The sequence below is a fragment of the Sebastes fasciatus genome, chromosome 15 (assembly GCF_043250625.1).
Source record: "Sebastes fasciatus isolate fSebFas1 chromosome 15, fSebFas1.pri, whole genome shotgun sequence".
Taxonomy (NCBI): Eukaryota; Metazoa; Chordata; class Actinopteri; order Perciformes; family Sebastidae; genus Sebastes; species Sebastes fasciatus.
In genome coordinates this window covers 14813470-14827295 of record NC_133809.1, presented here as the reverse complement: position 1 = coordinate 14827295, position 13826 = coordinate 14813470, and the positions used below count along the sequence as shown (strand labels likewise).

At 36.4% G+C, this 13826-nt stretch overlaps 1 protein-coding gene across 1 annotated transcript; it reads right to left on the bottom strand.

The window, feature by feature from the left end:
- Positions 1-3994: 3994 nt before the first annotated feature.
- Positions 3995-10691, bottom strand: spata7 (spermatogenesis associated 7). The gene is made up of 12 exons (XM_074660995.1): positions 10445-10691; positions 8282-8344; positions 8071-8160; positions 7855-7902; positions 7253-7356; positions 6624-7084; positions 6400-6445; positions 6012-6133; positions 5873-5923; positions 5643-5720; positions 5380-5437; positions 3995-5249 (listed from the first exon to the last, which is right to left on the bottom strand). The coding sequence occupies exons 1-12, from the start codon at positions 10485-10487 to the stop codon at positions 4617-4619; spliced, it is 1797 nt and encodes a 598-aa protein (XP_074517096.1). The 5' UTR covers positions 10488-10691; the 3' UTR covers positions 3995-4616.
- Between the last annotated feature and the right edge of the window lie 3135 nt (positions 10692-13826).

Below are 13826 nucleotides of genomic sequence, written 5' to 3'. Positions count from 1 at the left end.
CTTGGATATGCGCGCTCGCGTGTGGCTACGCTGTTCAAACAAGACTCCAACACAAACTACACGGAAGCACCAAAACCTCAAAGTTATATATGAAGCCCATCTTGCAAAACAGTGTTAGCCGCGGTCGTAATACGCGGGGAAGACCGTAGCTTTGGTCTCCAGGGCTGGAGTCTCTGCTGTACTCTGCTCCACTGCTCCTCTGCCTGCCTGCCTTCTATTCACTCACACACCGCGCTCGTTCTTGCTCCACCTCTGCACGTGCATGCGCGCTCACTACACACTGCAGACGAGATAGTTTAGCTCTGAGAATATCTAGTGAATGTACAGTGGACGTTTGTGCAGAAATAAATGCTGCAGCTCCTCCAGACCAACAGAGGTTTTCCGTGTCTTGTGAAATGACGGGCCTCCGCAGCGAGAAACGTTATCGTCTCCCTCCGGCTGCGGTCGGAGACGATAATGTTTTTCTTCCTGCTTCAGCCCCTGAGGCTGAGGCAGGAAAAGCCGACACTAGGATCAGCATTGATTCATGGAGAGACCTTCGTCTGGTCAGCTAACATTACTGCCAAGCAGGTGAAATATAGAGTGGTATTGTGGTTTTAGCTGACGTGTGTCGCCTCACTGTTTTGAGCGATGCTCGTTCATGTCTATTTAGAGCAAGCAAGCTCGAGCCCGACGCTGACTTTCGTTGACTTAACGGCCACAGGTGTCGCTGTTAACAAGCATTTCTGAAAGTTACAAACAGTCCCTTTAATTCAAGGCAGAATGATAGGACGATGTTCTCCGTGCCACAGGCACTCCATGCACTGACTGTGACTGAATGTTGTGTTAATGACGTCCGTGCGACCAATCAGGTGATGACAGACAAGGATCGTACCATCAAGCAGGGTGGGGCGGGGGTTGCGCGGCGCGCTGACGGTCTACAGGTACAGAGCAGGAGGGAGCGGAGGAGAGAAAGAGAGAGAGGAGTGTGGTGCGCGAATAGCAGACAAGATGAGTAACAGTTGGAAACGAAGCAGCATGTTAAATTATGGTATTCTGGAAAATTATAAGGTTTAGTATAATTAAATTGAATAATTTAAGTGATTTATGTGCACACATACTAATTAAAGGTCAAAACAGCGCTAAATTTGGCTGAATTATAAAAGGCAGAAGTGGTAAAATGAAGAACCGTTTGGGAGCCGAAAGAGCCGGCTCTTCTTGGTGAGCTGAGCCAAATGATCCGGCTCACTAAAAAGAGCCTGAATTCCCATCACTAGTTCACTCAAGTTCCAAGCGTTGTTTCGCTTCCTGGGATTGGAAGAGCAACAAGCGTATTCCTGTCTACATCCGCAGCGGCTCTGTATATATAGCTCTAATAACTGTGCTTCAGCACTTGAAAAATCGCCGAATAACATTGGAATTTACTCAGACTTTTCAATAATTGCACACAAAAAAATATGGTTTGCGGTATTTTTGTGTGGCAGACGCTTCCGAAATGCATTGTAGTGCCTTCCGTGGCGGAGGGATACACGGTTGGTTTTCAGAGCCATGACATCAGACAGCTGGAATGCCGAGCGGTGAAAATGCCAGAAATGGGACAGCTGGCCTGCTGCTGCTGCTGCTGCTGACCTCTCTGTTTACCTTTTTACATTGACTGACAGCTGTAATCGCAAACACAGAATTTTTTGACAACTTTGTTCAGGTTTACAGAAACAGCTGTAAAGTCAAAATCATTTTTTAAAATTTATTTGCACATATATAAAACTGCAGAAAATCCAGTCAATGAAAAAAAAACAAGAAATGTGTCAGGAGAGGTCAAAAAAGGACCTCCCCCCAACACCAGGAGAAAAAAACAAATAACAAAAAAAAGGAAGAAAGATCTAAACTAACATAATTTTAAAAATTCAACAAAAGTTAAACAACAACAAGAAGCACACCAAATGTGCAGAGAAACCCTAACCAAACAGTGGGAAAACAATCCAATAAAAAAACAATGAAATACATACCCTTGACTTGCATATAGACAAATGTGCAAATAAATGAAATAAAATAAAAAATAAATAAATTTTTTTTTTTTTTTTAAAAATTGACAATTTATCAGAATAAGTTTTTTTTTTAATTATTATTTTTTATACAAGGAATTTGACTCCAATAAAAACAATGAAATACATACGAAAAACAGTACAGAAGAAAAGAAAATATATCTAAATATATCAAAAGATAATTAGACATCATGAATTAAATGTGATAATTTCTTTTTTAAAATGTTCTAAGGATAACGACCTCTTGATAACGTGTATTTTGGTGTTCCATATTTGTACACCACAATATCTGAGGGAGTACTGGCCATGTTTTGTTTTGTGAAAAGGCAGGTGAAGATGATTAACCTGTCTAGTATTATGTGAATGAATTTGAGAATTAGATTTAAAGAAGTTGCTAAACGATGATGGTAAAGAAGAAGGCAAGAACATATATTTATATATAAACACACATATCTGATAAATATGTATGTCATAAACTGAAAGAATGTTCAGTTTCCTGACAAGTGGAGCAGAAACCTCCTTAGAGTTTGACAAAGTTAAGGTTTTTGTTTGCAACACCGTCTTATTTTTGTTTTTAATTAGCCTCTACTGAGTCACCAATTTGGCTTTAAATTTGTCCCTGAAGGAAGATTGGATCATTGTAGCTGCTAAGAATATAATGTGGTTGAAAAACATTAAAAAGAGAATACTTAAAGAGAAAAATGAAAGAGACTAAATGGAATAGCCAGTGAATCCATAGTTAAGATATCATCACAACACAAATGCAGTACCAGTTGGCTATAAACAATGTTCTCTGACTTCTTATTTCTTCTCTTCCCTCTGTAATACTGGGCAAGATGGTGTTTCAGTTCCACAGCTACTTCTTACAAAATGAAGTGTAGCCTGCACTTCTCCATGCACTGTGCGCTGCAGGATATGCAGACACATCTGCTCCATCTGGCCAGAGAGGGTGAAAAAAAAGGGGTGATATTCACAACACAGACCTACACCCTTCTACCACTGAGTCATGTAAAAATGAATAATACATAGTTACTTGATTTGTCCCCATGGGGAAATTGGTTTGCAGCACAATCACAAGGCATTTCATCAAAAATAACCATTCTGTGATTGTTTTTGATGAAATGCCTTGTTATCATGCACTGATTTTTACTCTTTTTTTTTAAAGAGCTGATTAGTTAAACCAATTTTCACTTGGATTTTCTGTCCACAAGCACACAAAACTTCACATAAAAGCTGTCCCCTTTCACAGCAGCCACCTTGACATGTCATTACAGGGTAAACACAGGTGTAATTAATAACACTAGTTATGGCCCTGATCCATTGAGGTGGGCCAGGGCCCTGGTATTGTGCATGCTGGCTCACTGGACCGGCTGTGACACACTAAATAAAAACGAAACCTTAATTAATTTCATCAATTGCACCTGTGTCTACCCTGCGATGCCATGTCAAAAGAGAGAGCAAACAAACAAAAATACTGCTAATTATTGTTGAAATATGGAGTGTGTGTGTTTTTTAACATGATTTTAAAGGGGACATTTTCAGGTTCATACTTATATTTTGGGTTTCTACTAGAACATGTTTACATGCTTTAATGTTCAAAAAACACTTTATTTTTCTCATACTTACTCATATTGATGCTGTAAGCCATGTTTGAATGTTTATATGTGTGTCTATATAGGTGCTGAAACTGCTCCAAAGATTGTGGAAATTACAGTTTGAACGATGCATCTTCACCCTTCACATAACCTCTGTCAGCAAACCATTGCACACAACATCATCATCATCTTGATTGTTACAGAGTCAGTTGCGTACCCTATAGTATAGGATATGGTCTACTGTATATTCACTGTCTATCATTAGAAATTCTTTCTGGCACTTTTGGAAGATTTGCACTGTTGTTGTTGCTGGTTGCAGGTTGAATAATAAACCAGTTTCTAATATAGTCTTAATAATCAGATGCCTGCATACAAGAATCAGAAGAATAGAAAATTTATTGCAATTGTAAAGACACTTTCTGGTGACGGTCAACTTCTAGTAGCTACATCTCAGAGGCATAATGTCAAGTCAAACACACAGAAAAATGTAACCGTTTCTTTACAACAAAAGTGTTTTTTCTAGAAATCTGAAAATGAAAACTGCAGCTACACTATATTTAACACTGACTGGGCACACTCTCTGCAAACCACTCAGACTAGAGGACGCCACTAATTCCACACATCTGACATCAGTGGGGTGCTATGGACTATCCTTTGCAAATGTGCTAATCATTCTAGTTACTATGGGGCAATAGTTCACTACGGGCAGTATGTGCTCACTTTACAATATCCCAAATGAGACATTCAAGTCTCTGGTGTGCTCACAAAACCCTGTTTGCTTATGTGAAAATGTCATTGTGCTTTTGTAAAAAGATTTTAAAAAGCAGGATAGAACTACAACACCATATCAGTGCGGCTTTTAAAACATGGAAAACAACCAGTGTTAAAACACATTTACAAAACTATACTTTCAAAAATGTCAGGCTACATTTCACTCTGGAAAAAAAACACTCACTTGGTAACAAAAATATTAAAGGACATTCAATTCCTGCAGCAAAACTCAGAACTCGTCGTCACTGATGGAGGCGACTGTGTTTGCATGTTGCTCAGTGGCAGTCTCCACATTGTTGGACACGTGAAGCGACTCTGACAAATGTGTCCCCAGATCGTCAAGCTCTTTAGATTGTCCATCATAACTGACTTCAGCTTGGTCTTGATGACATTCTTTGTCGCTGGTTATAGTGGTGTATTCCTGGTTTTCATTGCTGACTTCTTTGTCCGTCTCAGCTGTGCCTACCTGATTTTTATGGTCCCCTTCACCCATTCTTGTATTATCAGAAAAATGCTCACTGAGCCAAGGAGAGCTAATGCCCCTCTCCTGATTGTCTTCCTCTCCGTCCTTTTCATTTGTTTTAGTTGGAGAGGCAGCGGTCGTCTCAGGAGAGCATAAGGGTGTAGACACCAAAAGGGGATCAGCATAATCTGACGAATCACAGTATTTAATAGGCGACGCATAAGGGAACAGGTCATTGTCCTTTTTGGTCTTAACTTGTTTACCCCTGGATTCCAGATGTGGTAGGAATGAATCAAGCAGATCACTCTCCTTTTTTTTGAGCTCTGTACCGGAGGTGGATATGTTGGTTGGCTCTTCAAAATCTTTACGTAGTACTTCCAGAAGGTGGCGCATTTTACCCTAAAAACAAACAATGCAATCAGATGCATGAGAAGAAATTGAAGAGTCCTTTGTGACAACCTTTAACCCAAACACTTAAACAAGAACTTGCTTAACATATTTGGTATTCTGCATGAAGTTCTATACTCACCACATCAAGCTGATGCCGGTTCATGTCAATATGGCGCTTTATCACCCGATCTAGGAGCCTTGCAGAGGACATAGACACAGACAATGACTCTGGAGGTAGTAACACACACTAGCCACTGTTTAACACTCATTATGAGACACGTATCGCTATTAACAAAGTGGCATCCAGGCTGCACATATGCTGTAAATATCTGTGAGCTAACATAAAGCATAGACAGTAGTCTTTGTAGTTCATCGAAAATAGTCACAGAAAAAATGACAAACCTGTCAGAGATGTGCCCCCTTGACAATATATCCTCCGTTACAGCTGAAATGAACTCGAGGTACATTAATTCTTCTTCCCTGTTGAACAACAGTACAGATATTATTTTAGATGGTACTTAAGATTCACAAGAGCACCATACTGTCAAATCGTCATACATAAAGCAATAGCTTTCTACTATATACATTGAAAGCTGTATAAGGATTATTAGACATTATCAAAGAGAACTTACTCTGCAGATACACTCCTCATAAAGGTAGACTTCCCACCTTCTTGTGAGACCCTAAAACAGGAGATTCAAATTTATCTAGAACATCACACAGGACATTATGCTTGTAATGCAACATAGTATTTTCACTTCATGATTTTACCTGGACAAGGAGTCAAAGAAATCCTGGTCTCTGCTCTTGTTTGCTTGACTCAGTTGTCTAGATGCTGAGAGATATGTGCCATTGAATTCATCTTCAGACCACTCATGCTCTGTATTAGATCCCTGTAAAGCAACAGGACGGTGAAATGAGGAGGCATATTCAATATTGTCAAGGCTGTCTGGTGATCAAATGCTTAATGTTGCTGTAAACACTTCAGTTCTTTATGGTTTGAAGGGACAATAAACCACACAAGGACTACTGACATTGAGCAACAAATAATTATACCCCTCTATTTTTCAGTCTTTACTTGGATACTGTGCCACAGAATGTCATCCGGTTTGGTCAGTGTGGGTAATACTGTAAATAATAATTAAATCCTCAAAATTACCTGAGATGGCTCATAAAATTCCTGTGTGCATTCCTTGGTTTTTGTGCTGCATAAAAAAAAGATAGAAATCAAGTTATTTTTTAACATATTAGAAACACGTGTTGCACTTGTTAAGAGAGTTGTTATATAAATAGATGAGTATAAGTAAATATAGTTGAGATATTAAGACATATCTATTGCTTTCCTTTGAAAGATGCATCCTTTGAAAGATGTTTGCTGAGTACCTTCCATGATATGTCTCCTGTCGCATCAATCTTGAGTTGGTGCCATCCTGAGTAGGTTTCCTCCGTGGTGCTCTGTAGTAGCGATATTGTGACAGGTATGAACTCTTCTCTGATTTCAGTGTCTTAGGGGTGAACGGTTTGTCTTTGGTAAAGCGCTGTGAATGTTTCTGGAGCAGGTCTCCGCTGTACGTCTTCTGAACGGGGTCCTGGAAAGTCTTGAAGCAACTCTGATCTTCCAAAGCTCCCAGCGAACACGCCGACTGCTTTCTGCGTGCCTCCGGGCTTTGGTACATTCTTTCTGACGCTGGGCGAATGTGATGAGAATGGTTCTGGGAACCGACTTTCTGCGATGGATAAACAATCTCCTTGGCATGGAAGGAGGAGTTGAACCTCGGGCTGGAGACCGTGGAGCTCCTTGAGCAGAGGTAGTGGCTGTCATCGTACTGCACAGATAATCTACTCTGAAAAGCAAACACGTTTGCATTGAAATAATATACTGTAGGCTTTGCTTTAAAGCCTTTGAACGCTTGTGATCATGGAGTTTTCTAGTAATGGCTTCTGCATAAGACACGTGTGCATCATATGAAGCAAGGAGAAGCACACTAGTGACCCTGGTCTTGATTTCTTACCTGGGCTGAGGAGCAGGAGGCTATGCCATTCCTCTGTGAGAGAGAGTGGGCTGACTGAGGACGACCCCCTTTCCTCAACCGCTCCTGTCTGATCTGATCATTGTCTGTAAACAGGCAATGAAAAAGTCAATAGATACAGGAAATAGTCTATAATAGGCAAAGACTATGGGAGGGTCAAGAGAGCAAATGTGATAGCACAGGCTTAAGCAGAGAGCATTACTGTTACCATTAAAGATGAGGATGAGTTGCATCCTGTACTCATATGGGATGAGTTGCATTATTGCTTATTGAGGTTACCGTCAGTGCAGTAATTGGCCTCTGCCTGTATTATGATTCATGGAACAATTTGAATGGTGGTGCAAAGTGGTGAGTTCAAATAGAAAACGTTGATTCTGATTACCACGGAAACATCAATACCTGACTGTTACTGGTTACATTTAGACAGCATTTAAACTATTATGCTATTAAAAACCACTGTGGGTGTGCTAAAATTAGAAATATATTACCCATAGAAAATGAGCCCAGAAATGTAAGGTACAAACTCATTACAACACGGAAAAAGTGTTTCCAGTTGAATTAGTCATTTATTATTTGATACTTACATTTCACACTGTGTATCAAGCTTTTGGGTACTGAGGCATCAATGGCAGCTACGGAACAAGGCACAGATGTAAGTCACAACAGATTATTAATCTGATTATTATGCAACAGAGACACGTGTTCTAACCACTTCGACACATAAGGATATTATAAATGCAGGAGCTGAATTAGTTTGGTCAACTGTAAGGATCATAATGCATCCCTGCCATATAGCTCACCTTTAGCTGAGTAAACCTTTTTGTAATGAGACACCATGTGGTCTTTGACGATTGACTGTGTCAACTTGCTGGAGGAGCGAGGGCAGAAAGCTAAAAACACAAGACAGAGAACATCATACACTGTAAAATTAAGCTTGTATCTTATCTTACAAATGGCCAATACTCAGTTGACTTATCTCTCATTGTAATATTAGTGCATATTAATACTTACGGCTGCTTTTTAAAGTCTGACCTCTTGCACCAGGGCTGCACCCCATTCCAGATGATACACTCCCTAAAATGAACATAGATGTATATGAACATGTTGACTCCCATAGTAATCTAATAGGTTTATAAACTGACAAATTATCAATGACAGTTTTAATAAATGCTTAAATATTTTTGTAAACTGAATACATTTCTAGGTTTTTTTAATGTTGGTCAAATATATACGCAATTTTAAGACTCACTTTATGCTTTGTGTCATTACATATAACATTTATTGACTAAACAATACAAAATATTTTTCTTTAAATATCGTTTGAGTAATTATATGAGTATCATTACATTGACTAATTATAGAAAATAATCTTGCAGTCCTTTAATCAGGGTAATATCTAGTGTTTATAAATTGATGTTCTAGCTCAAGTATGTTATTATTAGTATAGTTATACTTTATTTTTTCAAGGTTGTTTTCATATATGCAATGTACAGTTCGTAATTACAATAGTTTATAAAACAATTTTTAGGTAGATGAGCTTATAGACAAACTCATTAAGTACACTAGAGAAAACAACTTCAACATTGAAATAAAATTAAGAAAATAAATAATAATAATAATAATGATAAAAAGAAAGAATAGAGTTAAAAAAAACAACAAAAAAAACACACACATAACAAAACAAACAAACAATAATAACACAAAAATAAGAGAGTAATAATAAATTAAATCAACAAAATAATATATTAATAATATAGTATGTAATTATTTGCTTTAAAGTAAGTTCAGGACAGATGTTTTATCAACAAGTATGTGATGCAAACAATAAATAAATAATTTTCAAAAAGTTTGTTTATGAGCAAAACATACTATTGGAGTATTAAGTTTACAGTGATTGGAGTTTATTAGTCTTTTTCAATGTTAATATAGTTGGTGTTTACAGTAATAAATGGTCATATGGTACAGTCAAAAACGAATACCTTTGTGAAACTAAAGCATAATGTCGTCTTCATCCTAATGTAATCTTAATGTGTTTATACATTTCTGTCCTAGCTCTAGTATGTCTTTATTAGTATAGTATGTAATTATTTCTTTTTATACTTTATTTTTTCAAGGTTGTTTTCATATATGCAATGTACAGTTCGTAATTACAATAGTTTATAAACCAATTTTTAAGTAGATGAGCTTATAGACAAACTCATTAAGTACACTAGAGAAAACAACTTCAACAATGAAATAAAATTAAGAAAATAAATAATAATAATAATAATGATAAAAAGAAAGAATAGAGTTAAAAATCAACAACAACAAAAAACAAACACACATAACAAAAAAAACAATAATAACAAAAATACGAGAGTAATAATAAATTAAATCAAGAAATAATATATTAATAATATAGTATGTATTTATTACAGGACAGATGTTTTATCAACAAGTATGTGATGCAAACAATAAATAAATAATTTTCAAAAAGTTTGTTTATGAGCAAAACATACTATTGGAGTATTAAGTTTACAGTGATTTGAGTTTATTAGTCTTTTTCAATGTTAATATAGTTGGTGTTTACAGTAATACATGGTCATATGGTACAGTAAAAAACAAATACCTTTGTGAAACTAAGGCATAATGTCGTCTTCATCCTAATGTAATCTTAATGTGTTTATACATTTATGTCCTAGCTCTAGTATGTCATTATTGGAATAGTATATCATTATTTTTTTTAGAGTAAGTTCAGGACAGATGTTTTATCAACAAGTATGTGATGCAAACAATAAATAAATCATTTTCAAAAAGTTTGTTAATGAGCAAAACATACTATAGGACAAGTTTACAGTGATTTGAGTTCATTTAATGTTAATATAGTTGGTGTTTACAGTAATAAATGGTCATATGGTACAGTTAAAAACGAATACCTTTGTGAAACTAAGGCAATAATGTCTTCATCATATTAATGTACCAAAATAAAGTAACCTAACCTCAGCTAGCATCGTGTTACAAGCTGCTAACATCCCTGTTTTGGTTATGTATAACAAGTTGATTAAAAGGCTGACCACTGTCTGCATAAACCTGAAGCCACATTAGTGAGTTTTATCTGCAGATAGCTGCCTAAGCACTATTTGATGCTGATTAACTAGCCAAGCAGCTAGCCTAATGCTTACAGTATTTACATACCTATTCTCGAGTCCATGGTGATGTTATACTCATCGTATCCCATTTTCCTCAGAGATACTCTTGGCCAGCGACGGCAAAGCTTGGATAAATCCAGGAACTACAGCTGTACACATGTTTACCGCTGAAACGTAACGTATAAAAGGTAACAAACAAGTCTCTGCTAGCTGTTAGCTTATGATAAGCAGATGAGCGGTGGAGCAAAGCTTCTCCGTCGCCATGCTGGTTGCTATGATTGCTTACGTCATCACGCTCATGCGTAAGGAAAGTCACGCCCACAAGCATCCCTCGTTTGAAAACACACACCTGCCACTTGATTGGGAAAAGGAACTGAAAGTTTTATTTATTTATTTATTTGCACATATATAAAAGTGCACAAAACAAATAAAAAAAAAAGGAAGAAAGATCTAAACTAACATAATTTTAAAAATACAACAAAAGTTAAACAACAACAAGAAGCACACAAAATGTGCAGAAAAACCTAACCAAACAGTGGGAAACAATCCAATAAAAACAATGAAATACATAAAAAGAACAGTACAGAAAAAAAGGAAATACAATTATTTATTTATTTATTTGCACATATATAAAAGTGCACAAAACAAATAAAAAAAAAAGGAAGAAAGATCTAAACTAACATAATTTTAAAAATACAACAAAAGTTAAACAACAACAAGAAGCACACAAAATGTGCAGAAAAAAAACCTAACCAAACAGTGGGAAATAATCCAATAAAAACAATGGAATACATACAAAGAACAGTACAGAAAAAAAGGAAATACAATTATTTATTTATTTATTTGCACATATATAAAAGTGCACAAAACAAATAAAAAAAAAGGAAGAAAGATCTAAACTAACATAATTTTAAAAATACAACAAAAGTTAAACAACAATATATAAATATATATATTTATAATATACATATATAAAACTGCACAAAGTCCAGTCAATGAAAAAAACAAACAAGAAATGTGTCAGGAGAGGTCAAGAAGCCACAGGCTTATACAAAGGACCTCCCCACAACCCCAGGAGAAAAAAACTATAACAAAAAAAGGAAGAAAGATCTAAACTAACATAATTTTAAAAATACAACAAAAGTTAAACAACAACAAGAAGCAAACAAAATGTGCAGAAAAACCTAACCAAACAGTGGAAAACAATCCAATAAAAACAATGAAATACATACAAAAGAAACAGTACAGGAAAAGAAGAAAATGTATCTCAACATATCAAAAGATAATTAGACATCATGAGTTAAATGTGATGATAATTTCCTTTTAAAGGCCTATTTAACCCAGAATTCAATACAAATCTAATACATGAATAATTATCTAAATTATTTGTCATGCAATAAATGTTTGGCTTTATTTTAATCCCACTGGCAACAAACAGCACATGTCTACTAAAGACAGCAGAAAGAAAAGTAGACAAAATTACTAATATCCCCCCATGTGTTTCAATATTGTGATATTTCAAGATTCAAGATGTTTATTGTCACGCCGGTTATACAAGTACAAGCGTGTGAAATGCTTTTTGCTGGGAAGCTCCATCAAAAATAATAAGTTATATTACAATTATAAAAGGAAATACTTTGTACAAGGCATATTAAGAACATATACAGTCATATTAAGAACATATACGGTATATACAGTATAAGATATATGATTGAGGTATTGCACTTGTTTATTGCACTTTTTGTGTGAGAAGGAGTCGTATGATTTATCTATTTAAAAGTCTGATGGCCTGGGGGAAAAAAACAGTTCCTCAGTCTGCTGGTGAGAGTCCTGGGGGTCCTGTATCTTCTACCAGAGGACAGGCTGTTGTGGGGGTGTGTGTTGTCCTTAATGACCCTCAGGGACTTCCTGAGGCACCGCATCTAAGGTGTGGATGTGATATTTTTGGAGCCACTGTTTGAACGTTAGACAAACAGGGTGAGGCAGGTGGAGCCAGTGTGAAAAGCCCATAAACTGCAGGAAAAAGCCAGGCTATATATATTGCCCTCGCTGGTCATAAAACGCAGTGTTGTGGCATGAACACTGGAGCCCCTGTGTTTACCAATTAAGAGCTAGATTACACAGAAATGACTTTGCACCTGCACTGAATTTTATACAATTGTTTTCCTGATACTGAAGTGCAATTACAATTTTTACCAAACAGACAGTAGCTAGAAATTCAGGACCCTTTGAAAGCAGATTTCAAGGGCCCTGAAACAGTAAAAATTTATTTATTAATACTTGTTCAGTGCCATCCATGGTCCCAGGGTCCTAAATCTCTACTGGCTGGTAGCCTATCTTGTTTATTAGCCTGCTGGTGTGCTGTTTTTAGGACATCCATCCATCCATTCATTATCTGCAACCGCTTATCCAAAACCAAAACCAGCAAAGTTACCTCATTTACAGAATGTCGCAATGGGATTAACTGACCAATGTGGGAAAACACAGTCTGCAACGAATATAAATACTGATTCAACTGAGTGCATCAACAACAATCTGTCAGCAGCATATTGTTAATTCTGCCATGTTCCTTGTATTGTTCGATAGACCTTTTAACCCCTCACGTCATTTACCAACAAAGGATTGTGAATTACCTAATCGTGATGTGAAACAGACTCTTTGAACAGCATAGTTAGTCTTAAAATCAAGTCGTGCTTAGTTTAGTTTTTCATTACCAGTTTTAAAAGGTACAAATTCATTTAAATGGCCTATTAATACCTAATGTTGCAATGTTTTCTCATGTTTTTAAACCTGTTGTAAACCCCAGTGGGCTTCTCTCTGTACAGGAGTAAAACGGGACTATAGCATATTTTCAATCGTGATGAGTTGAGAAAATCTTTATTTGGCTTTGACAATATATATGTCAAATTGATGTGGACATAAAATCACAGTTTGTATAATGCTCCTAAACATTTTGTGCTCCGAAACACTTCCATGTCATTTTGCTGTCAGAATAAATGCTGCTACACTAACCCTTGATTTTGTTTTCTTTATTGTTTCCAATTGAATCAAATTCAAATAGCTTTTTCACAGTTTCTCATAATGGAGAAAGCACAGGTGGAACTAATAACATCACTGATGGCTCAGGCAATGCAGGAGGCCTAATTAACTGTATTAGTTACACTTGTGTTTCAAAGTCTCTGTTGTGAAAACAGACCTATTCATGTTAGTTTTACTCCACATTTTCCCCCTGGATAACTGTTCTGTATGCTGAGTGTCTAAATATTACATATATGTTACATGTTACATCACTGCTAACCTTTTTTTCTTTCTATAAAAAATGTCTGATTGTTTTGGATTTCTTATGTGTTTTTACTTTCTAGGCAGCCATGAGTTTCTTTCTTTTTTTCATGGCTGGCCCTGTCATCTTCTCATTAAACCATCATTAA

Coding starts and splice junctions, on each gene's coding strand:
- spata7 (XM_074660995.1), bottom strand. CDS start 10,487: ATGGGATACGATGAGTATAACATCACCATGGACTCGAGAATAG. Junction 7,357..7,854: donor CTTGATACACAGTGTGAAAT/GTAAGTATCAAA, acceptor GCCTGTTTACAG/ACAATGATCAGATCAGACAG. Junction 5,721..5,872: donor ATGAGGAGTGTATCTGCAGA/GTAAGTTCTCTT, acceptor GTTGTTCAACAG/GGAAGAAGAATTAATGTACC.